Raw genomic sequence first — 27089 nt, forward strand, 5'->3', positions numbered from 1 at the left:
TTACTAACACCCCAAAGGGAGGTCCTGCCATGGGACTGGGATGGACCAGGGGTGAGTGGCAAAGCTACCCCGACATTGAAATGGGACAGTCTAGAAAGCATAAATGCATGGTCTCGATGCAAGCTGTTACAACCTAAGCGACAGGACCCCCGTGGGGAAGGACAAGCTGAACTGACCTGAGGACTTAGTCTGGGATTTATGGTAAAAGCCTTGCTCGCTCTCAAAGCCCAGAGAACTAAGTGTTAAAAGCCTTGCTTGCTCTCAGCCCAGAGAACTAAGTGTTGGGATCTTTGTCTCTTGCTGTGTTTATCCAAACAACTGCAAGTATTGATAACTTATACAACTAGAGGGAAAGATAAAAGCGATATCGATGTTCCTGGGAGACATAGTATCTTCTTGAGTTGATCTCCCCAAGAGAATCCTCTGCCAAATGCTTATCAATGTAAATGACCAATCACAGCTATGTCCTTACCTCAATCCCCTTTCTGATGTTCTGTAAGTATGCGAGCAGCTCTGCATTAAACAGGCCATTTTCACCATCAGACTGTAGTCCCCACCCCTCGTCTCCCCATCTCCCTGTTGGGGAGTCCTGGGGAGGTGGGGAAGGGGCTCTGGGCCACCGAACACACATAAGTGTTGCAGCAGCAGCCCCCGAGATTTACTTTGTGAACTCCCACTTGTCCATCTGGGACTGTGTCCCTTTGGTCTGAAGATCCCATCATCATTTGTATTTGGTGGTGCTGGGGCTTGAAGCCAGGGCAGATTCTACCGCTGAGCCACGTTCTTGGCTGTTTAAATGTTTCAGAACAGCATTTATGGAGCTGTCACGTCCACTCGACCCTTTAATGGCCCCTAAGACCACGGGCTGATGTGTATGTTGTGCACCTAGAAAGTCTTTGGGGAGTCCTGGGAGCAGCTTCAGGAGCCACAGACAAGCTCTCAGCTGTGAGATCATCTCTGCTCCCCCTTACCCAATTCCCAGGTAGACCCACCAGCCGATCCAAGGAACTGTCGGATGAGTTTCAGATTCATGTGTGTACAGCAACTGCTGGTACATATGAGGTTACAAGGCTTTCGATCACCCTGATGGCATATGGGCATCTGTTGAGCTTTTCTGTAACTGCTCATCATTCTTGGAGCTCCAATGGGGGATATGGGGGGCTGGGGAGGGAATGAGAACAAGTCCAAAGTAGGATCTGTGTTTCCTTCCCTCAAGAGTCTGAGACCACCATAAACGGGAGCTTCTCCAGTGGGCACCAACATGAGGGCTGGCTCCGTCTGCTCTACAGGCATGAAGCCAAGGCCAGCTTCCCCCTGGAGTTTCAGGAGCGCTGATTGTTAGTTCACGAGAGCACTGTCCTCTGACCTTGCCTACCCTGCCCCTCATTATAGACAAGTACTGGGCGCTCTTTGTCCCCCAACATTCACTGGGTTTCCCCTGGTACGTCAAATCTCAAGGCAAAGGGCAGGCCTCAGCCTTCTGCCGCCTTGTTCACCTCTTTGCCTCTGTATTCCAGATGTTCTGACCAGCTCCCCGCGGCACTGACACATTTCTCTGCAGTCTTCATTCAGTGGCCCGGTGTTAAGGGTGTTTCAGGTCACTGGTGCTGGAGCCTGTCCCAGGGAAGCCCCAGTCGAGCTCGGCGGGAGGGAGGCTCCCTGGGCGGGGCAGAGGCTGATGGTGTCTGGGGCGGCCCAGGACCCGCGTCCCTCCCCGCACAGGCCGCTTCTTCCTTCGGGTTTTCCCACTGGGAATGAATGTCCAGAGGACCACAGATGGCGGCAGCCCGTGGATACGCGAAGGCCTAGACATGTGGGGGCTCACGGGAACTCTCTCAGGCCCGGTCTCTGTCACTCAGTGCCCGCAGTGACCAAGGACAGCCCACAGCCTCTCAGACACTCGCCCAGCACAGAGCTGATCTGCTGTGCATCCCCGTGGCAGCCACTCCGATTTGGGGTCCAAACCCCAGAGCACTGCAAGGCCTCCTGGTTCTGCACACACAGAGTTCTCCCTGTTTCTGTTTGCACAGGTTTGTTTTTATTAAAAAAAAAAAAAAAGTTGGAAACATACATATGTACAGAGTGAGCAGCCCAGACAGCGCAGGGGGCTGCCGGGGGGCTTCACAGAGACGGGCGGCGGGTCCCCGCCCTGAAGCCACACGGAGGCGAAGGCAGGCAGCGAGCAGGGGCGAGGCTCAGTCGGAGTCGCAGGCCTCCTGCTCGGTGGGGGCGGCCACTGCAGAGGCCAGACTGTCCTCCTGGCCTTTCAGCCTCTCCCCTGCATGGACAGCAGACGAGACAGGTGGAGGGGGGGCTCTGGTGGGCACCTGCCCCTGCTCCCCGAAGCACAGGTCCACCTGCCAGGCCCCACTTACGGATCAGCTCGGCGATGGCTCTCTGGGTCCGTTTCTCCAGCTTCTCCAGCTTCTTGGCCACGTCTCTCTTGAGGTCCCTGAAGCAAGGAGGCGGGGGGTGGGGGGTGTGGAGGCGAAGCTAAAGACAGGTCTTGGGGCCTTGGGCCTTGAGCGAGGCTCGGTCCCCGAGGGGACAGCCCTGTGGGTAGGCCAGGAGGGCCTCTTCCATCTCCCAATGCCCCCAGCGGCACCCCCGACCCACTGGCCACAGGGCCTGTGCTTTGTCAAGGGGCCTCTCTCGGGTCTGGCCTCTCAGCGGACTGGCCTGCCCATCCTGCTGGCCACGTGCTCAGCCCAGCCCTGCCAGCAAGGAATCTCCAGGAGGCCGAGTGTCTCCAGCCCAGGGCTCCGTGGACACACTCATCCCGTCCCCGCCAGGTCCACCCACTGACAGCCCCCCCCTTAGGCGCCGACAGGAAGCTGCACCCGACTGACATGGCAACACTCACCAATCAGGCTTGCGGGGCGCGAGGTTGGCCAGGTCCTGGGAGGGGCGGGGGTTGGAAGGAAAGAGACACATGTGAAGGGGCCCTGCACTGCAGGGAATAGTAAGGCGGAACAGAGGTAGGAACGGGAGGAAGAGGAAAGAGGAAGGTTATACAGAAGTGAAGAGAAGTTGGGGAGCGCAGGTTGGGGAAAAGAGCAGCCCCCTTCCTCTCCCCCCTGCAGGCCGGGCACCCCACACTCACCACTTCCTCAATGACAGGCTCTGGCTTGGCGGCCTCCAGCTGCTCCTTCACCTTCTCCTCCACTAGAGGGCGCAAGACAACAAGCGTGGCCACTTGCACCCCAGCCGCGCGGGGGAAACCCCCCACTCCCCGCAAAGGCAGCAGTGGCGGAAGGGCTTGCCCTTCAGGCTGCAGGCAACCCTGGGATGAAGGAGAGGAGGCAGGAGGGCGCCAGCTAGAGATGGAGCCCAGACCCCTGCCAGGAAGCCCACGGCGCCCCCAACTATGCGGGAGTGGGCAGCCTGGATCTACCCAGGCCCAGTTTTGTGACAGGCCACGAGGGCTGCTCTTCCCATCTCCTCAGGGCTTCCGGAGCCAAGACATCCTTCGGGTCCTGGACTGGCCGGGGCCCATCCTACTCTCAGAGGTACACCTGGAGGATGCCGGCGGGGAGCCCGGGCACCATCACCGTCTCCAATGGTTCCGAGGGAGTGCCCGGTGTTCCTGAGGGGGCGGGGCTGGGGATCCGGGCGCCCACCTTGCTCAACTCCTTCCAGCCATCGGGGAGACGGACCCGGGCAGAGAGGTCTGGGCCAGTTCCTCAGTCCTCTTCTCTGCCCCGCCTCACTGCCCCCACCCAGCAGGGGCTAGGCCAGGAGTGACCGGCAGACAGGGCAAGGACGTGGGACACAGTCACTGATCTCTGATCAAAAACCACGGGCCAGGGAGAGGACTCAAAGGTCCAGGGTGCTGATGTCCAGTACCACGTGGTTCCCCTGAGCACCACCAGCAGGCGTGGCCCCCAAACAAACAACCACAAAATGCTAATGAAAAGAATCAAAACAAAACTGGACAGGGATGGGGGATCTGTCACAGGGCCACTCACCCTGACATTCCAGGGCCCAGAGAGGTCCCCCCAGGGGCCGGGCGAACAGGCAGAGGCACAGCAGCCTCCTCAGTGCTCAGTGCCCCTCGCCCACACGCCACAGCTACGGCCTACCTGCCACGGGCTTGGCCTGGGGCACCCTCCTCTTCTTCAGGTCCTCGTCCTCGGGGACATAGTTGCGCAGCCGGAGCTCCCTGCCAGGCCGAGAAGGGCAGAGATGATGCGGGCACAGGCTCCCTGACCTCACACCCTGACCTCTCGCTGCTCGGGTCAGTGAGAGCCGCGCAGGCGGGGGCAGGAGCATCCTGGGGACCGGAGTCCCTCTTTGGGCTTCTGCGCCCTCCCCCATCTGCCACCTGGTGCAGGCCTGGCTCCTCCAGACCATGTCTGTATGCCGGGACCCTCCCGGGCAGGCTGGCCTGCGGCGAGACTTCAGGCCCTGGTCCTGGCAGGGCCACCAGCTGGCCCCCCAGGGCGTTCCCACAGTGGCTGCGGGCTGAGCTGCACTGAGGGAGAAGGCCAGGGCGGCATCTGGTCCCCGTACCCCCCCCCCACCACACACACACACACACACACACACACACACACTCACACTCACATATGTGTGGTGCCCGGGGCTGGCTGGCGGGGGCTGCGGGAGCGGGCATGGACCACCGCAAGGGCGGCTGCAAGGATGGGGCAGCCACGGTCCACGCAGCGACTCTGACAACAGCACAGGCAACACCCCACGAGAGGACTTGAACGTGCTGCTGACTGGGGCAGGCCCCGAGAGCCCCTCGGAGGGAGTGGAGGGGCCAGGGTGCCCGCTGAGGCGGGCAGCAGCCTGCCCCACTCTCCTCTCAGACTCCCGGGGTTCCCCGGCTCTCCGCAGCTCCTCCTGCCCACCCCTGACCCCACGGACACACGCGCTCATGAGAAACAGCAGAAAGAGAGGTCACGAACCCCATCTGGTTGCCAGGGGGGAGCTCCCAAAGGTTAAGATGGAAAACAGGGGCAGCCTAGAGCCCCCCACAAGTACCCCCTGAACTGCAATGCAGGTCGAGGGTCGCTGACTCCCCAGCCCCTTCCACCCTTCCCTTCCAAGGGCCCCCTTGAAGCCAGGGGCTTGCATCCTCCTCCCAGTGTGGGGCCCACCGTGCAGAGCCTGCCTGCTGCCCCGCTGACACAAGGGCTGACCGCCCACCTGTCCCGTCCCCGGCTCTCGGCCCCGGCTGACACCGCCGAGGCCCGCAGGCTGGGGCCGGGCTGACCCTGGGGGGCAGCACAGCTGAACGCAGAAACCTGCCGCCCCAGCCGAGGAGGCGGGGACACCCACCCTGTGCCCCAACCCTAGTGGGGGGACGGTCTGGTCGCGGCCGCAGGCTCTGTGAGAGAAAGTGGGGTGTGAATGGGGGCACGACTTGTGGTCACAACAGAGTGGGGAGAAAAGAGGAAGAGAAAGTGGGTGTGGGAAGGAAACTGCAGGGATGAGTGAGGGGAAAACCAACGACTGCCGGGGCTCGGAGGGGAGTCGGTTGCTAGGAGGGAGGTCTGGGGGGACAGTTCCGGGACTCCTGCTCCCCAGGCGTGGCAGACCACGAAGGGGCAGGGCACAGCAGGGGACACCGAGAGGCTGGACAACACAGGGCAGAGCAGCACTGACAGGTGGGGACAGCCCGGGCCGACGGGCAGAAGCACCTGAGTCGCAGGGGCGGAGGGGCTCGACTCTGCGGCCAAATACAAGGGGCGAGGGGGGGACTAGAGCGATATGCTCCCCTGATTCTCCCTGCGGGAGCTGGTGAAGACACTGTCCCCTAACACCATCATCGGAGGGCAGGACTCTCTGGAAAAGGTCAGGGGACTCCAGGTTCTGCTCTTAGGGCTGGTCTTTGCCACCTGGACCAAGGATAAGCCCTTTCCACCAGTCCCCCACAAACCACTTTGAAAAAAAAAACAACAAATACAAGCCTGAGGGAGACCAGAGCAATAGCACAGCAGGTAGGGCACTCGCCTTGCACGCAGCCAACCCAGGCTCGATCCCCGGCACCCTATATGGCACTCTGAGCCCTGCCAGGAATGACCCCTGAGCACAGAACCAGGAATAAGCCCTGAGCAATGGCGGATGTGCTCCCCCTAAACCAACCAAACAAACCAACCCCCTCCCCCTTGCCCCCGCTCCTTGAGCTCCGGAGAGCAACGGGCCGGAACACATGCTTTACATACCCGGCGGTTCCAAGGTCCCTGGAGCACCACCAGGTGACCCCTGAACAACACCCTTGTGGCCACAAAACAAAAATGAACAAACAAAAACCTGGACAGCAGACGGGGATTTTAGGCTCTATTTGCTGGCCTCGGAGAAGCAGCCAGGCCATCTACACCTCAGGGGCTGCAATGAAACACGCCACGGCGAGCCTCGGGCTGGGCACCGCTTTCCCTGGCAGCATTTTCTCTATTTTCTTTTTTCCATCTTCTGGGTTACACACAGCAGTGCTCAGGGCTTACTCCTGGCGGTGCTTGGGGGACCATAAGGAAGGGGTGCCGGGGTTCGAGCCCAGGTCGGCCACTTGCAAAACAAACTCCCTATGTGCTGTACTATCACTCTGCCCCCCGAGAGCATTATTTTTACTTACAAGTAGAGTTTGCTGAAGTTGCATGGGATGAGACAAAAACGTTGGCAGCCATGGAGGAGGGCCCTGGCCCCACCTCATAACCCCCATTCTCAGAGCAAGTGGAGGGGCCCAGCCAGTGGCCGGAGCACTGGAACTGCACGGAGGTGAGTGGAAGCCTCCTTGCACATCTTGGAATTGGTCAGGACACTCCCAGGAATTTATTTGTTTGTTGGAAGCAAGAATAAATCCTCTCCAAAATAAAATGACAGGGAAACTCTACAGCTAAAAATATAAGCAAAACTAAGAACTCAGTAAATGGGCCCAACAGCAGTGTAGGTGGGGTTAGTGAACTGTAAGTAGGCAGGGAAATACCCAAATTGAGGGCCAGAGGAAGGAAAGCTGGAAATACAGGAAAGAGTGTTAAGTGTAAGAGGCCTATGGAACATGGTGGAAAGACCCAATATTTGAAATCAGAGGCCCAGAAGCAACATTTAAATGTATGAAAGCTGAACGTGATATAAAATAAACGTAACGCATCAAACCACAGATTTTAAAAAGAAAAAAGGCATACCTAAATAAATCACTGTCAAAATATCAAACAACGAAGACAAAGTGAAAGCCTTAGGTGGGACAAAGACACCCACTATTTAAGGAGAAACGTAAACCGACTGCAGAGCTAAGGAACCAGGCTAATCGCCTCACCAGTGGAGAGGTGAGAAGAGCTGAAAGTCAAAGCAATATCACAGTGGAATGATAAAATCTAGGTAAAATGGCCTTGAAAAACTTGTGTAGACGAAACTTAGAGTCAGTCATAGAGGATGTTTGTTCTTTAGGAAATACTGAAGGGCAGGACAGCAGGGGGCACTGGCCTTGCACACAGCCAACCTGGATTCAATCCCCGGCACCATGCACGGTTCCTGCAACCCTGCCTGGAGTGACCCCCAGGCACAGAGCCAGGAGCAGGCCCTGCGCACAGCCGGGGATGGCCCCCACACCAACCCAACACAAAAACACCGAAGGGGCCCTACAGGGTGGCCAGACACGCGCCAGACAGAAGCCCCACAAGGCCAGCGCTTCCGAGCCGGCCCTCTCCTCTCACTCCCCTGCCCTGGGCCCTCACAGACCCCGTCATACTGGCATCACTGTCTGAGCAGCACCCACAGCCCAGGGTGCGTCCACTCCCCCACTCCAGGCTAGGCCCACAGTGTCCCCACACCAAGTCCAAATGTGGTCCTAGGGCTGGAGAGGCAGCACAGGAGTAAAGCTGCCCCTGGTTTCATCCTTGGCACCTCAAATGCCCACCCCACCCCGACCGCCAGGTGTGACCCTGGAGAGAGGGCAGGAGTAGCCTGGGCACCTTGGGGCGTGGGCCCACCCCCAATAATACAGTCCTGGTCGCAACACCTGCTTTCTGACCACAGCCAGGCCTGCCTGGGGTTAGGCTTCCAGCGAAGCTGGGGGCAGTGCCTCTCCCCTTCCCCAGAGGTCCCCCGCCAGGCACAGCTCCGCCCCTTTTCCCTCCCTCCGGCAGCGAGAGGCTCCGAGAGGCTCGGGGCTGAGTGTCTGTCCTGCGAGAGAGGGGCCCGACTCCCAGCCGCTGCTGCCGCCGTGTCTGGGCACGACTGCCTCGGGCAGGTGTGGGGAATTCGGAGGACAGGGAAAGAGCTTCATGCGCAGGCAGCCCGGGGTCTCAGGGCCTTCTCATGCTGCAGGAACAATGCAGGAAGCTCCAAGCAGTGCCTGCAGAGACCGAGGCAAAGGAGGTCAGGGCAGTGGCTGGTGGCTGGGAGGGAGGACGCCTAAGGCGGGGCCGGTGCGAAGTGGAGTGTCCCCCCCCCCACACACACACAGGCTCCCAGCCGCCCTCTGCACCAGGGAAACGTCCTGCCCCTGCTCTCCCCCACCTCCTCTGCCGGTTCCAGGGGAGCTGTCGGAAGGCCTGAGGAAGTGGGGTGGGCTCTTCCTCAAGGCGGCCACAGGGTGCCAGGGACGGGCTGGCCAGGGAGAGTCTGGGGAAATCACCCCTTGGGGGGGTCTTCTTTCACACCTGGTCGGTGTAAAGCACAGAGATGGAGAAAGCGCACGTTCCAAACAGCACCAAACAGCAGCTGCTATTCTCTAGAATTCTCCTTCTCAGCCAAGGGCCCCAGGGACCCCTGGTAAAAATCCCCTAAAGGGCCGGAGCGGCAGCACAGTGAGGGGGCGCTGGCCTTGCACCCCTAGCCCCCTGGGCCTCACCAGGCTAATTCCTGAGTGCAGCCCAGGAGGAAGCCCTGAGCGCTGCTGGGTGTGTCTGTCATCCTCCCCCACCCCACCTCCAGCAAAAAAAAAAAAAAGGAAGGCAAGAACACAAACATTTTAAAAAATCTTGTAAACAGGGGGCCCACAACATGGGACTGGGGGCCAAATGGTAGGAGGGGGACACAGGAAGGAAGATGGAAATGAGGTCAGAACTTGATCAGAAAAGACGCAGCTCTAGGAGTCTGAACCTGGGGGCAGAGTTCTAGAATGACTAAGTGAAACCTTGAGCGGAGGAAGTCCCCCGGCTCCCAGAGCTGTGCTAGCCCCGGGCCCTCTACACCACCCCAGCCTGCCCCGGGGTCCCTGGAAAGCAGCCAGGGGAGAGCAGCTCCCCACCATCTGCTCCCTGAGCTCAAGGCGCTGACTGCCCGTCTGCCCCGGGGGCTCCTCCTTCCTGCTGGGGCACTGGTGCTCACAGGCTCGGAGCAGCCCTGACCGGCCTGTGCTGACAGATCTGCAGCCCCCAGCAGGTGTCCATGGCAACAGAGAGACGGCGTAGGGGTCCCCTGGGAAAGCTCCTCGCCAATTCCTCTTAGTCACATTAGGCCCTGTACGTGGAGACTCATCCCCAGGCCCCCAACATGAATGACGAGACAGGGTGATGTGTATATTGATGTGTATATGGGGAGGGAGGTGGGGGGCAGCCGGAGCACCTGGGAATGTCCTTAGAGACCCCGGAGAGACCAGAATGGAACACGAGGTGGGTGTTCTGAGATAGTACCACGGGCAAGGGGTTTGCCTTGAACACGGTGGACCCAGGTTCAATCCTCGGCATCTCACAGGGTCCCCTGAGCCTGTCATGACTGATCGCTGAGTGCAGAGCCAGGAGTAAGTCCCAAGCGCCACCCGGTGTGGACCCCCAAACCGAAATAACAAACTGAATGGACCTGGGAATTCTGTTCAGGGGCAGCTCAGTGATGTGGGCCCGAGGGTGTCCCTGAAGGGAAACTGCCACAGACCGGCCTCCACTGCCCGACACCACCCCGGGAGGTTGGCTGGTCCCCAAACCCCCAGCTCGCTGCGAGGACCCTCACCAGCCCCCAAGGTTACAGGGGCTCCTGGGTGAGAGGCAGACGGGGTTTCAGGAAGAACGAGGCAGGGGAGGGGGCCAGAGCCTGCGCTGGCGTCAGGGTCCACCTCGAGTGGGATCCCTCCAGGACAGCAGCTCTGGTGCAGCCCACCCTGCCAGTGGCCAGGACGGACAAGCGTCCAGGGCCCAGTCCCGCAGGACGGTGCTGGGGCAGCCAGTGAGTGGCCGTCCAGGCAGGGGACGGTGCAATGTTCTCACACTCCGCCCCTAGCCTAGCTGCCAAGAGAGTTCAGCAGCTAGTGAGAATTTTTCCAGAGAGGGCTGCGATGTGGTACGTGGGGAGCCACATGCACAACAGGACAGACAGACGCCGGGTAAGCTGTGTCTCCCAAATCTCCGGCAGACTGACTAGACATCCGGAACACTGGAGCTTCCAGCACATCTCAGACTGAGAAGGAGAGAGGTCAAGGCGGACAGCCGCTGGGCTGCACCTCTGGGCGCAGCCGAGCCCCCCATCCCTGCGGCAGGGGCCCTGCGCTGTCAGGAGAGGCTTCTGCCTCTCGTCGCCCCTGGCCGCCCCTCGGGTTGGCCGAGCCTCTTCAATGGGGCCGCAGGGCGCAGGGCAGGTGGGGGCCGCCCTGGGAGCCCGCGTGCAGAGGCTCCTCCACGCCCAGTCGCTGGGCCCGGGGACAGCCTGGCTCCCTCGGCACCCTCCCAGAGCAGGGAGGACGGATGCCTGGGGAGGGCCTGGGCCCTGAAGGCGGGCCAAGATCCAGGCGGTGCCAGGAGAAGGCACCAGGCGCCCCTGCCTGGACGGTGCCCAAGGCAGGCCGGCTCCCACATGGGCCCTAAACTCCCCGTGTCCACTCTCCCTCCGGGGTCATTCGGGGAGCCACGACCAGCCCCCTACCCACAGTCAGGACGCCTTCCTGGGGCCTGGCGGGGAGTGATGTCACTCAGGAAGCGTGGGCTGTGGCCACTGGCATGGGGCGACATTTTCCACGTGGGGCTGATGTCATGGAGACACCCTGGCAGACACCAGCCTGGGGCAGGGGGTGGGGGGCACCTGTCCATCCGCCAGGGCTTGGGGCCAGCACTGGGCCAGGCCTGAGGCTCAGGTGGGGTCGCTCTGCGCATGGAGCCAGAGAACATGTTTCCAGCTCAAAGGAAGACGTAAAGGGTCTGCGGCCACTGACACCCACCCTGGGGTGAACTCCTGTCCGTGCCTGGTGCCAGCTGGGTGCGGAGCTGAGAGCTGCACGGGCAGGAGGCAGCGATCGTGAGGGCCACCCTACAAGGCCTGCCCCCTGACCATGCCCGCATCCCCTCTCCTCCCACCAGCCAGGGCGGCCTGACTGCCAGTGATGGCCCTCGTGCGAGTGGCAGGAAGTGACGGCAAGCGTGAAAATAACAGGCAGCAGCTGACAGAAACACCCCTTTCTGGAGGCTGCTTCCCAGACTGCCAGCTCCCAGCTTCTCTAGACGGGCTGTCCTTCCCCCACAGCCCGGCAGGACCGCTCCCCGCCATGATGGGCTTGGACGCATCCTGGAGAGTTACAAAAACGTTAAAATGGAAATTCTGATCCAGAGGGTTCGTGAGGTTCCAAAGTTACAGCAAACCTTTTCATCGCTGGGGCTGGAGCGATAGTACAGTGGGTAGGGCTATATTGCCTTGCATGCGACCAACCCGGGTTCAATTCCCAGCATCCCATATGGTCCTTCGAGTCTCGCCAGGGGTGCAGAGGTCCTGAGTGCAGAGCCAGGAATAACCCCTGAGCATCGCTGGTGTGACCCAAAAAGCAAAAACAAACAATAACAACAACAAAAGCCTTTTCATTGCTATGAACAAGAGTTTAAAAAATTTGCAAGAAAGGTGAAAGGACCTAGCAGAGTCGAGCTTCTGTAGAGGGTCTTGGTGGCGATGTGCTGAGAAGTCAAGGTGGGGGCGAGGGGCAAGGTCCTGGGGTGCCCAGCTGCCTTTGCCCCTGCTGGATATTCCCATTTCCTCTGTCTCGAGCCTCGGGCCCCACGGGGAACCCCTCAGACAACTGAATCTGTCTGCCCCTGAGTGAGGGAGGCGTTAAAGCAGCCGTCCACTGCTTGCCCACCTATGGGCTTGGGCACCAAGTCATCGAGGGCTTTCTGTAAGGGGCAATCCTATTCACTCCAGTCACATCTGCAGCCCCGTGATGCTCTCAGTGTCTTCTGTCACCCCAAACCCCGATCCGGACAGACGCAGCCTCCGGCCCATGCCGCAGGAAAGCAAGTAAACGTTTCTCCCTCGTTTCAGCCGCAGACAGTAGGCTGAGGCTCGGTGGGGCCATGTGACCCGGCCAGGGTGGGTCAGAAAGCTGGAGTGGCAGCACCAGGCCTCCAGGCCCGAGCTGCCCCCCAGTTCTGGGCCTCTCTCTCCATCCTCCGCGTTCCCACACTTGGGGCACTGCTGCTCAACAAGGAACAGTTTTAAAGTGTGTTCCCGGGGCTGGAGCGATAGCACAGTGGGTAGGGTGTTTGCTCTGCACACAGTTGACCCGGGTTTGATTCCCAGCATGCCATATGGTCCCTGAGCACCGCCAGGAGTAATTCCTGAGTGCATGAACCAGGAGTAAACCCTGTGCAACGCTGGGTGTGACCCGAAAAGCAAAAAAACCCCAAAAACCAAAAAACAAAAAGTGTGTTCCCGTAGGTTCTGTCAAGGTGAAAGAATACGCAGGGTAACCCCGGTGGCCATGGCCTCTGCCAGATCCCCACAGAGCTTCCCTGCCTGTGCCTGGGCCTGTATGAAGGCAAGTGTTCTACCTGCTGTACTGTCACTCCGGCCCAGACCAATGCTTCTTAATTTTCACTCATGACCTTTTTGCTTCTTTCTGCAAAATTTTTATGTACCACCTGGCATATAGGCACACAAAATAGGCATACAAATCATATACTAAGTCATAAAGAAATTCTAATCAAGTTAGTGTTGAGTGAAGACCAGGTGCATAATATCATTGTACTGCTTCTAAATTTAGTATGTTTGTTTTTTCTTCACTCAACACCAAGGTTAAGACTCAACCACATCACCACCCAAATCTATACCCTAAGCCATGCCCCTACCCACAGTGCCCCTGCCTTTTCTCATCAACAAGGACCAGAGAGGAGACTGTCCAGCAGAAAAACAAAAAAAGTCTAGAAATGAGACAACTGGAGCAATGGCATGAGAACCTCAGAGCAAATGAGAAAAGCAAAAGGCCCCTCAGAGTCACCACGGAAGGTAGACACGGTATTGACACCTGTGCCCAGGTCACCCACAGCTGTGGGCATGTGGCAAAGGAACAAAGACCAAACGCCTTCATCTCTCACCAGGAAGGACCCCTGAGGCCACAGGGTGGGGGGCACTAAGATCCCGTAAGACAGCAGAACCCAACACACGGGGGGGGGGGGTGAGGGTCCCCCATCAGAGCCCAGCACACAGGGGGTGAGGGTCCCCCATCAGAGCCCAGCACACGGGGCGTGTGGGTCCCCTGGCAGAACTCAGCACACAGGGGCCGAGGGTCCTGCACCATCTTTGAGCCTCAGCAGCTTCTCCGCCTGCAGCTGTGGCATCCCAAGAACAGGAGGAAGGCGCCAGGCCCGGCAACTGCTGTGTGCACACAGTGCGTGCACCTTGGGGATCAGCAGTCCCAGGCAGGACGGGCTGAGCTCGAGCCTGGCTTCCAGAGGTCAGGGTGTGATGCCTGGGTGTGAGCACCAGGTGTGATCCCCGCACTGCATGTTCCAGAGCACTGCTAGGAGTGACCCCTGAGCACAGAGCTGAGTTTGGCTCCTGAGTGCTGCAGGCTGTGCTCAACGGCCCCCCGACCCCCACACCCTTCCCAAAGACCCACAAACTACCAAGTCGCCTACACATGCGTCCGGGTGCAGATCTGCAAAGGTCCCGTCTTGTTTGCTGTGTCTCCTCAGCAAAGGGAGGCAGAGATGGGGCTGGCACGGGCGACACGAGGCCGCGGCAGGCTGCCACACACCCACCCAGTTCCCCGGAGCAGCACCCTCCAGGGTGGAGACTGTCCCCGCCAAGGAGCAGGAGCCCGCACAGACCCTGTGCCTGACTGACGGCCCCCTCCCCGTTGAGCTCCACATGCCCTGGGCCGGGCTGGCACTGACCAGGCACAGGAGCCTGCCCCGTGAGGGCCCCTGGCCCCGGCCCACGCGGCGTAACCTCCGGCTCCTCGCCATGCCACCCACTCTCCTGAAAAGCGTTTCTTAAACCGGCTTCGAAGCCAAGCAGCTCTGGAAATTCCAGCCTTGGGTGCAGGCCTGTAGGCTGGGGGAAGGGAGGCTGGGTCTGGGCAAGGCAGGGGACCGGGCAGAAGACGCCCACCTGAAGGACTGTCCCTGTGACAGGGGTAAAGGGGGGGCGGGGCTGAGACACGGCAGGGCCTGTGAGCAGCAGAGTCCCCAGGGAGCCCGCCCCGTTCAGGCGGAGAGGAGGCCAAAGGGACTCCGGTGACAGTCCCTGAAGCGCCAAGAGGCAGGTAAGGGAACCGGAGGAGACTGGACAGGACCGGATGACCCGGGTCAGGCCTGATCTGGCCAGGCCTGCCTGGGGGAGGAGGCAGTGAGAGCTGAAGGAGGGTGGAGGAAAATGCTGGTGGCCAGGGAGCCCTCAGGGGCGGGGCACAGGGCAGGCTGTGGGGAAGATTCAGGTGGAGGGGCAGGACCTCGGAAGACTGGGAGGGCCGGGAGGGGGGGCACAGAAACCAGCAGGCGTGGAGGAACAGCGGATTACCGGTGCTTCTCGCCTTCCTCCTCTCCGTCTCTGAGCTGCTTGGTCTTTGGCTCCCCATCGTCCTTGTCCTGTGGAGAGAAGGGAGAGAAGCCTGCTCAGACAAAGGCGCCCACTGCAGTTCCTGATGCCCGCAAGGCCAGTCGGTCTGGCAGTGACCCGCGCGTGGCACCCCAGCCTCCAAGCAAGGCAGGGCCTGCTACAGCCAATGGTGCAGCACCGAACCTTCCTCCTCGCCATCTCCTGCAGAGTCAGGGGGGTAGGGGTGTCTGCCCACTTTTGTGGGTCTGGGTGAAGCCACTCAGTGAGCTGCAGGGGCAGGGCCAGGGGAGTGAGACGCGGTCACCCGCTGCCCAGGCCAGCTCCCAGGCCGGAGCTGCTCCAGAAAAGCCAGACTCGTAACAAGACGCATTCGGGTCACAGAGCTCGGGAGGTGAGGGGACCCGTGTGGGTGCGGGTCAGAGGGGCCACGGCATGCGGGGGGCTGGCTCTGGTACCTTTGTGCCCACCTCCACATCTCTTTCCAAGGCTCAAGAATGCAAGTTGGGGGGCTGGAGTGATAGCACAGCGGGTAGGGCGTTTGCCTTGCATGTGGCCGACCCGGGTTTGATTCCCAGCATCCCATATGGTCCCCTGAGCACCACCAGGAGTAATTCCTGAGTGTAAAGCCAGGAGTAACCCCTGTGCATCGCTGGGTGTGACCCAAAAAGCAAAAAAAAAAAGAATGCAAGTTGATCTCAACCTTGACACAGAGCAACCTGTGTTCCGGGAGGGGCGCGGCCCCTGGGCTTCCATGCAGCAGTCAAGGCGCCCCACACTGCGCGTTCACTGCAGCTAGCCTGTCCCCAACCCCCGGACAGACGGGCCTAGGTGAGTGCCCTCCGTGCAGGGTGGGGGGAGCAGTCCAGGACAGGACCCTGCCGACACCGCCCGTGCAGGGTGTCTGCGTGTGTGCCATCACTGGCGGCGACCTGCCTTTGATGGTCACTGTGACATTTCTGAGTCCCTGCCAGCAGGAAGCGGCTGTGATGAGGCGCAGAATGAGCTGGGGCTGAGGTCGACAGTGTAAGGAAAGGAGGGACTCGCAGTTTTCCCTCCCGGAAACCTGCTTTGCCACGGACAGCTGGCACCCTGAGACTGGCATCTGATACGCGAGTCCCTTTTTGCAGTGTTCATCCCGTGACCCCGAGGGCAGCCAGACCCTGCCCTTAGCTGCTGTCTCCGCCCCTAGCCGGAAGGGAACACACACCGGCCGGCGGCCTGGTCCTTGGAAGGCTTCTGTGAGGGGACAGGTGGCTCTCTCCATGGCCTCCCCTGCTCGCAGCCCGCCCGGGGCAGCCCAGGCTCCGGGGATCCAGGAGACGAGGCTGCAGGAAAGCCACCTGGCTCTGCTGGGGAGGAGACGGGCTACTTCCTGCTGAGTGCTGGCAGGGTCAGGACGATGGGCTGGGGTGGGGAGAGGGGGAGGAAGGGCATTCCTGGAGGGCACAGCCCCTGCAGCAAGGGGGTGCTTCTGAGGACAGGCAGGTGGCTGGAGCAGCAGTCAGGCAGGGATGGACAAGGCGGGTCGGGGGCACTGAGGGCTCTGGCCAGTTCTCTCAGACCTGGCTGGGAGGGCGGGCAGGCGGGCGAGCTGCTGGAGAAAGGTCCAGACAAGACCCTGGACCAGGACAGGAGCCTGCCAACACCCTCATTGGGGTGCCAAAAGCTTGGCAGCAGACGCCGGGGCAGAGAGGCCCTGCCTGGTGGCGGCCGAAGGGGAAGGGAGAGTGGAGCACAAACTCCTTGTCTGGTCCCCGTAGTGCTGGGGACCGAATTCAAGGCCACACACATGGAAGACAAGCGAGCCGGCACTACAGCTACATCCCTAGACGCCGCCCCCCCCCCCCCGCCAAGCCCCCTCTCCACAATTTTTCTCTCTTTTACAGGGGCCTCTCCGTGACATTCAGCCTGGTAGAATGTGCCTGACCACCCGGTGCTTCACGGCCACTCCAGCAGTGCTGGGACTGAACGAGGGCCTGACACATGCTTGGTCTATGTGCTTCCGCTTGACCCATCTCTCAGGCCCGAGGACAAAACTGTTCTGCCGGCCCAGTGCGGCAGGGACCAAGCCCAGGGCCTCACACGTGCAAAGCAAGTGCTCCACTGCGCTGAGTCTGGACTCTTCACGGGGCAAGCGCAGTTCTCCTGGGCTGCTGGCAGAACCTTCCACAGCCTCCCAACAGCACGCGGGAGGTTCTCCACGCACGCACCCTCCTGGCCTAAACACTCATCACGCAAACCGGGGCTTGGGCATTCAAGTCAGAAGCTCCTTCCACCGTACTGCTGCGGGGGGCTCTGGGCGGTAACGCCGGCTTCCCCCACCTTGGGACAGCCTCTTCCTCCCGGCGGGACTCGAGGCACGAGGTAGAGAACCCAGGGGCGCAGGAGCCCAGCCTCTGCCGGCGCCCTGCTCCTTCTCAGCCCTTGAGTGAGGGCACTTGGAGGCCACTGGCGCCACCCCCTCCTGAGTCCCCAGAAGCCTCTCAAGGGCCTCACACAGACCAAGTTATTCATTAATAAGTGAGAAAACAACCCGCAGAACAAGCGGCACTGTAGGTGCAGCCGGCAGGAGGGGGAGGGGCAGCCTCGGCACTGCAGTCGGAGAGGTGAAGGGTCCCCAGCCAGCGCAGAGAGGTGAAGGTCCCCAGCCAGCTTAGAGGTGAAGGGTCCCCAGCCAGCTCAGAAGTGAAGGGTCCCCAGCCAGTCCAGAGAGGTGAAGGGTCCCCAATCAGCTTAGAGGTGAAGGGTCCCCAGCCAGCTCAGAAGTGAAGGGGTCCCCAGCCAACCCGGAGAGGTGAAGGGCCCCCAGCTAGCCCAGAGAGGTAAAGGGGTCCCCAGCCAGCAGGAGGAGGTGAAGGGTCCCCAGCCAGCCCAGAGAGGTAAAGGGTCCCCAATCAGCTTAGAGGTGAAGGGTCCCCAGCCAGCCCAGAGAGGTGAAGGGTCCCTGGCCAGCTCAGAAGTGAAGGGGTCCCCAGCCAGCCCAGAGAGGTCAAGGGCCCCCAGCTAGCCTAGAGAGGTAAAGGGGTCCCCAGCCAGCAGGGAGAGGTGAAGGGTCCCCAGCCAGCCCAGATGTGAAGGGTCCCCCGCCAGTCCAGAGAGGTGAAGGGTCCCCACCCAGTTCAGAAGTGAAGGGGTCCCCAGCCAGTGGGGAGAGGTGAAGGGGCCCCCGTCAGCTGGAGGTGAAGGGTCCCCAGCCAGCCCTGAGATGAAGGGTCCCCCGCCAGCTGGAGGTGAAGGGTCTCCAGCCAGCCTGGGGTGCTGTTCTGGGAGCAGGGCACAAATCGGCCATGACAGTGGGCTGTGGTCACACAGGACAAAGCCTGCTCAGGAGAGGGCGGGAGCAGTGCTGACTTACTTCCCCAGGCCCCTCATTTCCTGCACAGCACACGCAGACACCCCCGCCCCCAGACACACACACACACACACACACACACACACACACACACACACACACACACACACAGCCACCCCAGCAGTTAGAAGCTCTCCCAGCCCTGAAGGGCAGGGACCACACACGGCCAAGGTGCCGGGTCCACCGGCACTGCAGTTCCAGATGAAGGTGCCCCGGGCCCCTCCCGCTGTGTTCTTGCCCATCTCAAGGGCCCTTAGTTTTTGCGAGTGGCTCCATCCCAGCCCCACCCCTGGATCTGGGCACAGGCACCGTCCTGGGGGCAGCCCAGGTGGACTGGGCACGCAGGAGAAAGGGGTGTGAGGCAAGGCTCCAGGGGTCTCAAAGGACCCTGCCCCAAACACAGCCCGACTCTTAATGTTCGAGGGCCTTCTGCCAGGAACAGACTGGTCCAGGTCAAAGCAGGGTCGTGCAGGATGGTTTCACTTCTTCCTCAACTGTCTGGCAAGGCCTCAGTGACGCCATGTTGGCCTCAAGTTCTTTGTGAGGTTACAGGGCTTCGAAAGTTTTGTTTCTCCTCTGTTGGCGCACGGGGCCGGCAGCTCGAGGCCTAGGGATGAAGTGCTGCTTCGGGGCTGCAGTGCTGGGGAGTATCTGGATGTTCGGGGACCCCCAGGGGTGCACCCGGTGGTGGCTGAGCTCTCCAAGGCCATACTTGGTGGTGTTCAAGGAACAGTGATGATGGGGACCAAGCCGGCATGTGCCTTAAACCCCGCCCCATCTCCCCAGCCACGAATCTGTGTCTCCTTGAAGCAATCTGGGGTTTTTTTTTTAAATTAGTTTTTATTGGGAGGTTTTGAAGGGAAGGAGGAAGAGAAAGTGGGAGAGAGTGGAGAGTAACGTGCTGGAGAGAGAACTCGGGCTTCTCCAAGGGTGGAGAGAGCCCCCCCACACACCCCGGCATTAGACAGGAAAGCATGCAAGTACACATCTCGAAAGGGGAGATGCGGGCGACACATGCGCTCAGGCACCGCATGTGCTGCAATCTGTTTTTCAAATAATACCCATTCACCTAAGTTACCCAATATAATGTCGTAAAGCTGCTTATCGTCTGCTCCTGGTTTCACTGCTGGTCAGCTCTCGGACACGGACAATTTGTGTCATTTCTCCTTTACCTGACCAGCAAGGCTAGAAGCTTATGGACTTCGGGACATACTGGGTTTTGGGGTTGTTTCTACGTGTTTGTCTGCCAGGGGTCCAACGTGGGGCCTCCATCATTCGAAGCTCCCTCCCCGGCCCCGGGACCTGGGGTTCTAACGCCGTGTTTGCTCCTCAGTCTCCTAGGAGGGTCCCTCCCGAGCTGCGGGAACGTGACACGGGGGAGTATCAACTGTAACTTCGGCTGACAGTGGGATGACTACGTGGTCCCTGCATGTGCCTGGGGGCAGGAGCCCGAGGGAAGCGAGAACCCCAGCCTCAGGGGCCACACAGGAGAGGCTCAGAAAACGGGCCTGCGCACAGCAGGAGACGGTGTGGGAGGCTTTTCCCATGCTTTCCGAACCCGGGAAAGTGTTTCAGGGAAGGCGGGGACCCTTCAACCCCCATTCCAAGCAGCTAAGGGTGGGGGCTCGCCACACAGACAAAGCAGGCAGCAGATCCCTGAGTGTGGAGACAGCAGCACGAGGGCCGGCGCCCGGGAAGGGTGGGGAGACGGGCACGGCTGCTGTACGCCCTGCTGGACCTGCCCGGCCTGCAGCCGCCCCTGCGTGTGCTGGGGAGGGTGGTCAGAGCAAGGGAGGGCCGGGCTCTGGCGGGGGTGGCGCACGGTGAGGCGGGCAAGGATGTTCACACGACTCCTAATCTTGATTCCTCCCCGGGGGGAGACCACTGCTGAAGCAGCTGGGGTGCACCCCCCCGCCTCCCGGGCCTGGGCAAACAAGCTTCACGGGCGCAAGTGTGTCTGGGGTATGGCCCACACACCCAGCCCTCTGTTGAACAGTCACAAGGGAACAAAGTCCCGCACCCTCACCCGAAAAGAGCCCCGTCGGAGCCTTTCCAGTTCTGACTGGGGCCCACAGTGGGGCAGGGTCAAAAAGGGATGGGCAGGGGCGGGCCTAGCACAGGGGGGCAGGAAGTGACAGGACGGGAGGGCAAACCTGCAGGTTTCATCATTCCGCTGTGCCTGGGCAGCCCGTGCTGGGTGGAGGGACTTCCTGCCCGGCAGAGCTGACCTCCGGGGCCTTGGGGGTAGGGCAGCCAGGGAGGGAGACTGCCTCGCCCGCCGGCCCGCCCGGAAGATGCAGAGATAAGCCCTGGGCTGAACGCTGCCACACCTCCATGTGAAAGCAGGAGATTGCAGTGGGGGGTAGGGGGCGCCCTCAGCCTTCTGGGCAGCCACAGTGCCCAGTGTAGACCCCTCACACACAGACCCTGGCACCTGGTTTGCTGCCAGCACCCCTGACTCCTGTGCCCACAGTTGGCCCGAGAGGAGGTGAGGACCCCAGCAGCGGGCAGGCGCAGCACAGGGGAGAGTGCGAGGGGTCAGGCCCCGGCCCCCAGGCTCCATGCCGCCCTGCCGAGTGACCTTGGGCAGGCCCGTTTTCCTCTTCTCTGAACACAGGGACCATTCGACTGGCATCCATCCTGGCAGAATGGGTGAATGAACTGAATGAAAAGGCATGGGAGGAGGGGTGCGCCCGCGGCTCCGGAGGAGCAGGGAGCAGGGCGCGGGCAGGGCCCCGCTGATGGGCGTCTGAGCGGGATGCGATAAGCTCCTGCCCTATCGGCCACACCTGGCCCCTACAGTGGCAAGCAGACGGTGGGGTTATAAAATCGGCGGAGCCAAGATGTCAGGCGTGTCAGACAATCTGTGCAGGGCCGAGAGCCGATTCCCCTCCCGGCGCTTCAGCAGGAATTTTGGAGAGTTCGGCGGTGAGGGCGGGGGTGGGGAGGGGGGCAGCCGGGTGAGTGGAGAGGCAGGCGGGCAGCAGCTCCCCAAGGGCTGGGTGAGAGGCCCAAGTGTGGGGGCAGGAGGCCCGGGAAGAGGAAGCCGGCCAGAGATAAGAAGTGCAGATAGGAGCAGGCACTAGGGCAGTGGCGGGGGACCCACACGGGGGTGCCTGGAAGCTACAGGCCACAGGGAGGAGTCCAAGCTAGCTGGGGTTGTGACGGTGACTCACGGGGAGAATGAAGGCGCCTTTGACAAAGGAGGTGGTGGCGAGGAGGGGACAGAGGGAAAGGCTGTGGCGGGGGCCTCGCGCTGAGGGTCTGATGCGAGGCCCCTGCTGTCAAGGCCGAGCAAGGGACCCACGCCGCCCTCGGTGTCTTCAGCACGCAGAGAGGAGGCTCACTCCAGGTTGGTCCCCCACCGCCCGCCCTGTCCCTGCTGCCAGATGATGCGGCACGAGGGGACGGCTTGGGCGCTGGGGGCCACACCTGGTCCTGTGGCAGGCCTCGGGGCTGAGTGTTGAGGAGGGAATGGAGAAAGCAGGGCTGGGCTTGGCTCCTGAGCTGGGGCCTCGGACGGGATGCAGAATTGGTGACCGTGTCCTGTGGAGAGGACGCTGGAGCTCTTTAGACTCCCAAGGGGACGAGGGCCCAGAGGAGAAAAGGGGAGAAACGTCAGCAGCACTGGGTGAGTGGGGGGTGTCCGGGCTCTGGGGCGGGCGTGCACCACAATCTGTCCTGCATCTTGGAGGGCTGAAAGGGAGCAGCTCCCCCCACCCCCCGCCCGCCTGAGGGTCACACTGGGCAGGCGGGGAGCCTGGCCCAGTTTGCCGGGCACCGCTCCAGGCTCCTGCCAGTCCCTCCCTGTGGGAGGCTCTGGGACAGGCAGGGCGGGGGGAGGGAGGGTGAACCCCAGCTCCGCCACTACCCGCTCAGCAGGCAAGCTGTGGGGTGTCTCTCGCGGTTCCCTTTCCATCCCAGGTAAAGGGGCGCGACCGCGGCAGGGATACCTGAGGATTAAAGGTAGTTTGGATCCGCAGTTGGTGCTGGACCCCACCTAATACCCACCGTGGGAAAAGGTCTGTCGGCACCAAGGCATCAAGGGTGGCCCAAGTCCTCTGTCCATCAGTGATGGGCTGACTCGCCCTGGCTCTTGCTGCCTCCTCCGGGGGCACCAGATGTCTGCTCCAGTTTCCCCACTTTCTTACCTCCCCCCCACCTGCCCTCCCCAACCCCCCACACACGAAACAAGCAAGTGGAGAGCAGCTGCATGCTGAGAACCACAAGAGGCTTCAGAGGGAGCCGGGCCCGACCCCTCGCAGCCAGACCAGCCGCTGCTGGGCAGACAGCTTTTCGGGGGCTCCTGACTCGCCTCTTCAGAGGGCCGGGCTCGGGCTCTGCATGCAGCAGAGCTAGGATCCAGCCGCAGCCACGGGGTCACCCAAGCACGTCCAGGGGCAAGTCCCAAACGAGGAGCCGGTGACAGACAGGGCAGCCCGTGCACTTCAGGAACCCACAGGGAGCCACACGGTGGGGGGCTGCCAGGTCCACGCCCAAGCCCCGACTCTGACCACACTCCTGGTCCTCCCCGAGACTTGCAGAATCTGGTGTCGGAATCCTGGAGACAGGACAGAGCCGCAGACAGGGGGGTTTGTGAACCGGAATCCCAGGAAGGCCTCCCCGGGAGGTAAGAGCCACTCGAGAGATGCTTCTCATAAAAGGGCAAGGGGAGCCTGACCTGCCAGCAGCAGCCTGGCCAGCAGCTCCTCAGTGACCCCAGACAGCTGGAGCGATAGCACAGTGGGTAGGGCCGTCTGCCTTGCACACGGCCAACCTGGGTTCGATTCTCAGCATCCCATATGGTCCTCTAGCACTGCCAGGAGTAAATCCTGAGCGCAAAGCCAGGAGTAACCCCTGTGCATCGCCGGGTGTGACCCAAAAAAAGAAAAAAATAATCGACTAATTGTGGGGCCAGAGCGATAGTACAGTGGGTAGGGTGCTTGCCTTGCACATGGCGGACCTGGGTTCGAGTCCTTGCATTCCATACGGTCACGTGCACTGCCAGGAATAATTCCTGAGTGAAGAGTCAGGAGTAACCCCTGAGCACTGTCAGGTATGGCTCCAAAAAATAGAAAGAAAAAAATAATAAAAGAATCGACTGATGGTGCAGAGAGGAAGAGACCTCGACCGCCGTTCCCCTTTCTGTGCAAGCAGCACACACGGTCAGGAGGATTTCCTCCCCACCCCGTCTCTGCTGGAGGGAGGTAAGCCCCGAAGCACCCGGGATGCAGAAGGCCCCAGGCCTGGAAGGAGACGGCCTCTGGAGGTACAGAGGCGTGGGCCTGGAACTCCCCATCACCTCAAGAGGAGGGCCAGAGCCAGCGGGCATGGGGGCCCAGCTGGACAACTTCGGAGGATGAATCTGAATCTCTGATCCTGACCCTCTCCACTCTGTGTGACGTCGGCTGGTGACGGTGTTCGGCCCAGAGCCCAGGAGGGAGGGGCACCTGGCTACTGTGTCCTTACCACCTTTGGATCTCACAGGAGTAACTCGCAAAGGGGCTGCACCCCTCAGCAGAGGTCCCCCAAATAACATGCTCTCTCCTCCCACATGTGCACCCTAGGTACAGGTGCCTTTTCACACAAACGCGGGTTCCTGATAGCTACCAACAGGGCATGGGAGGGCCTGCTGTCCACACCATAGGTCTGACTCATTCCAAGGAGGCAGACGTACGCAGATGTGTCCATGTGGAGAGTTCCCGTACACCCCTTCCCGGCTCAGGCCCAACCGAGATCCTGGAAACTTGATGCTTGATGGTCTCCCCCCACCCCCCCGCTTTTTGGGTCACACCCTGCAATGCTCAGGGGTTATTCCTGGCTCTGCACTCAGAAATTACTTCTGGCAGTGCTCGGGGGACCATATGGGATGCTGGGAATCGAACCCGGGTCGGCCACGTGCAAGGCAAACGCCCTATCCGCTGTGCTATCGCTCCAGCCCCGAAACTTGATGGTCTTAACAGACGTCATCCACAGCCCATCCCATTAGCTGGCGCAGCTGCCAACTGTGGGCTGTTCAACCCATCCCCGGGTTCTCCCCGAAGGGTAAGTCTGATTCTCTCTGAGGAGGCCTCAGCCAGCTCCCAAATCCAAGCACCCGCACAGCTGCTTCACCGGAATAGTTACTGGGTGTCTGGCAGACCACACAGTGACTAAGGCCTGACAACGGCTTCAGGGAGCTCGGGAGCAGGGGAAGCAGACAGGTATGTGCAGTCACCCGGTGCTCCTGAGTTCATGGGTGGTTGGGAAGCCGCAGGCCAAGTGATTCAGAGCTAAGAGGAGAAAACTGAAGTCGCCCACCAGGAGGGCAGGAAGTGGAGCAGCAGGAAGTGGGGTGGGGCTGTCCCGGGAGGGCAGCATGAACGGGCACCCAGAGCGGGTGGGCGGGGCGGGGCGCGCTGGGGTCACTGGGAGGAATGGAGCACTGAGCTGCAATAGATGCCCTGCACCCATGGAGAGGATCCAGGGAAGCGGAGATACCCAAGAGGCAGGGTGCAGCGGGAGAAGCCAGCCTGGGAGGGCCCGACAGGCCACAGACGATCTCCCAAGTACCAAGAGGTGAGCAAAAGTCTAGGGGAGGCGGGAAGGCGGCCACAGCATGGCATTTAGAGAGCACAGTCAGAAAAGACCAGAAAGGCCAAGGGCTGTTAGTTGAGGTCAGCGACAAGCGAGCAGGGTATGGGTCAAAAGGTCCATCTTCTCATGCCCAGGAGATTAGGGTTAGTGCTGGGCCTGCTCTGTTTCTCTGGGCCTTGGGAATCAGGTGTTAAACCCCTCCCCCAAACAAATTTGTTCAGAACACATCAGAGCCTGATTCATGACTCATCTCTGAAAAAAGACTACACAGCTTTAAGCCCAAGTTTTCTGTTTTGTGCACAGTAGTCAGAGGAGGATGGCCACATCCGTTCACTGGTCTAAGAGCCAGAGGAAGAGAGTAAGACGGCCACAGACCGTGAGGGCGGCAAAGGCCACTGAAGTGTCCAGAACAGGATGAACTAGATAGGTCCCCTGGCCTGGGAAAGGGGCTATAAATAGAACCTTCCAAATTAGAAACTTCCAGAGTAGGACCTGAGAATCTGACAGTTCCGGGAGTCTGAGCACTTCCGGGGCCCACTCTAACACGGGGCCCAAGCGGAGACCCTGTGAGTCAGAGCACATAGTTAGAAAAGGCTGGCCCAGGAGAGGAAGTGACCTATACGACGAGGCTGTCAAGTGCGGCTGAAGGTGTTCGCGGAGCAATCGCTCACAGGGCCACTGGGACCCAGGGAAAGCGTGCAGCAAGGGTGGGCCTGCCCGGCCTCCTGGCTTTAAGCTGACTAATCTATCATGGAGCCTGGAGTCAGGAAGCAAAGTGACCAGAATTTGCATTGACTCTCCAGGGCCTCTCCCTTGCTGGTGAAGGTGCCACCTTGAACCCTGGGGGAGGGCTGGGGACTGCAGCAGACACTTCCCCCTCGTGGTACTTGCACAAGCCTGAGCTCACCAGGGATGGCAGGAGCCACCGGGTGAGGCGCGAGCTGCAGGCGCTGAGGTATGCCGGCAGCCGTGGTTGCACGGTCACTTCCCCCTGTGAAACGATAGACTTCTTTCCATCAGTGTACTTCCAAGACTGGCCCTCGTTTTGGGAGGTAGAAATCACACCCAGAGGGGCTAGGGCTACGCCAAAAGGTGCTTGGGGGCCGTGTGGTACTGGGCTAGGGTCCCCAGGCCCCCAGGTGCAAAGCATGCAGCTCCGGCTCTTTGAACCATCTCCCTAGCGCCAGGCTCTTCTTTCTGAAACAAAGAAGCCAGAACGGATGTGATGCTTGTGTTGATGAAGTCCCGCCCCCTGGCTCATTAAGAACATCTATAGCCTCGTAACAAATCATAGAGGGTCCTTGAGGTAATGTCTTCCATTAGTTCAATCATTCTGTTTCACCTCCTCTGAGAAAAACAAGCAATCCCAGTCCACAACTCTGAATTAAACAACACTGTCTGAGGACCTGCTCATGAGCCCTAAGTCTGAACGGTGACTTGGGAAGCGCCATTTCTAAAAATCTCTGGATCAGGTTCTTGTAGGATCAGAAGTCTGGAAGGGCTCGAGGCCGGCTCAGGTTCCACAGGTTCTCTGGCTGGCAGGGACACCCTGGGAAGTAATCCTGGCGAAGGCTCTGATGTCCACTCTGCAAATGGGGACGCTGGGTGCAGCGTGGGAAGTGTCCTGTGGACTGGACCCCAACTCCCCAGTCCCCAGCCCCTCACAGAAGCCAGCTGTGAAACAAGCAAGCCAAGGCACTCCGTTGGCTTGAGGGAGGCATCTTCCGTCCCTCCATCCCAACGGGGCGGAGTGCAAACTGCCCAGGGCCCCAGTGTCGGCACCAGAACCCAAAAGCCAATTCTTTACAAGCCAAGTGATAGGCAGAGCAGAGGTTCACAGAGCTGCGGGTGCGCTGCAGCTCCTCAGAGACCAGAAGCTATTTTAACCTCTGATCAGCTGCTTCTCGGGAGTGTCACAATCCGAGAAGTCAAGGTAAGAGCGTCGGCTCCTCTCTGGTGTGATCTACAAGTGATAAAATCCTAATTAAGACCGAATTTAAACTACAAGTCAGAACTGGCACATTTATTTGCAGGGGGAAATATTGCTTAAACAAGGTCTTTTCATCATCACCTACACATACTTCCTCTAGAGACAAAGCATGTGTTTTATTTAACCATATGCTCAGCTTCCCTGCACACAAGGAAGCAACTTCCGGGCACTGATAACACGTGCCCTAGGTTCGGGCAAATGCTTCGGCATCTCAGAGCTGCCTCATCAGCAGCCGCGGCAGACAGGCCCAGTGTCTGGCGCACTGTGAGACGTCAGCAGAGTAGCCAGCAGACATGCAGCCCGTGTCTGTGAGCAGATCAGAGCAGCACACATCTCCCGTGCACAGCACATGCTGGAGACAAGTCAGAAAGGGCCAGCACACATAGGGAACCTGGAACCGGGAGGGGCTGGGCCTTCCACAAATGCCCTTGGCCAACCCCAACCGCTCCCACCTGCCATATGGGTTCCTGCCTGCTC

At 60.4% G+C, this 27089-nt stretch overlaps 1 protein-coding gene across 2 annotated transcripts in view; it reads right to left on the reverse strand.

Moving 5' to 3' along the window:
* Positions 1 to 2015: 2015 nt before the first annotated feature.
* CCDC12 (coiled-coil domain containing 12) overlaps positions 2016 to 27089 on the reverse strand; it is a 45260-nt gene continuing 20186 nt past the window's right edge. Inside the window, exons 2-7 of one of the 2 annotated variants that reach the window (XM_004614511.2) lie at positions 14656 to 14723; positions 4083 to 4162; positions 3104 to 3165; positions 2864 to 2898; positions 2376 to 2452; positions 2016 to 2278 (exon numbers count right to left, since the gene is read on the reverse strand). In XM_004614511.2, the coding sequence (XP_004614568.1) occupies positions 2196 to 2278; positions 2376 to 2452; positions 2864 to 2898; positions 3104 to 3165; positions 4083 to 4162; positions 14656 to 14723 (405 nt within the window). In that variant the 3' untranslated portion in view covers positions 2016 to 2195. Of the gene's footprint in view, positions 2279 to 2375; positions 2453 to 2863; positions 2946 to 3103; positions 3166 to 4082; positions 4163 to 14655; positions 14724 to 27089 lie in introns of both variants that reach the window. The other variant, XM_055135732.1, reaches the window with a different exon arrangement.

The sequence above is a fragment of the Sorex araneus genome, chromosome 4 (assembly GCF_027595985.1).
Source record: "Sorex araneus isolate mSorAra2 chromosome 4, mSorAra2.pri, whole genome shotgun sequence".
NCBI lineage: Eukaryota > Metazoa > Chordata > Mammalia > Eulipotyphla > Soricidae > Sorex > Sorex araneus.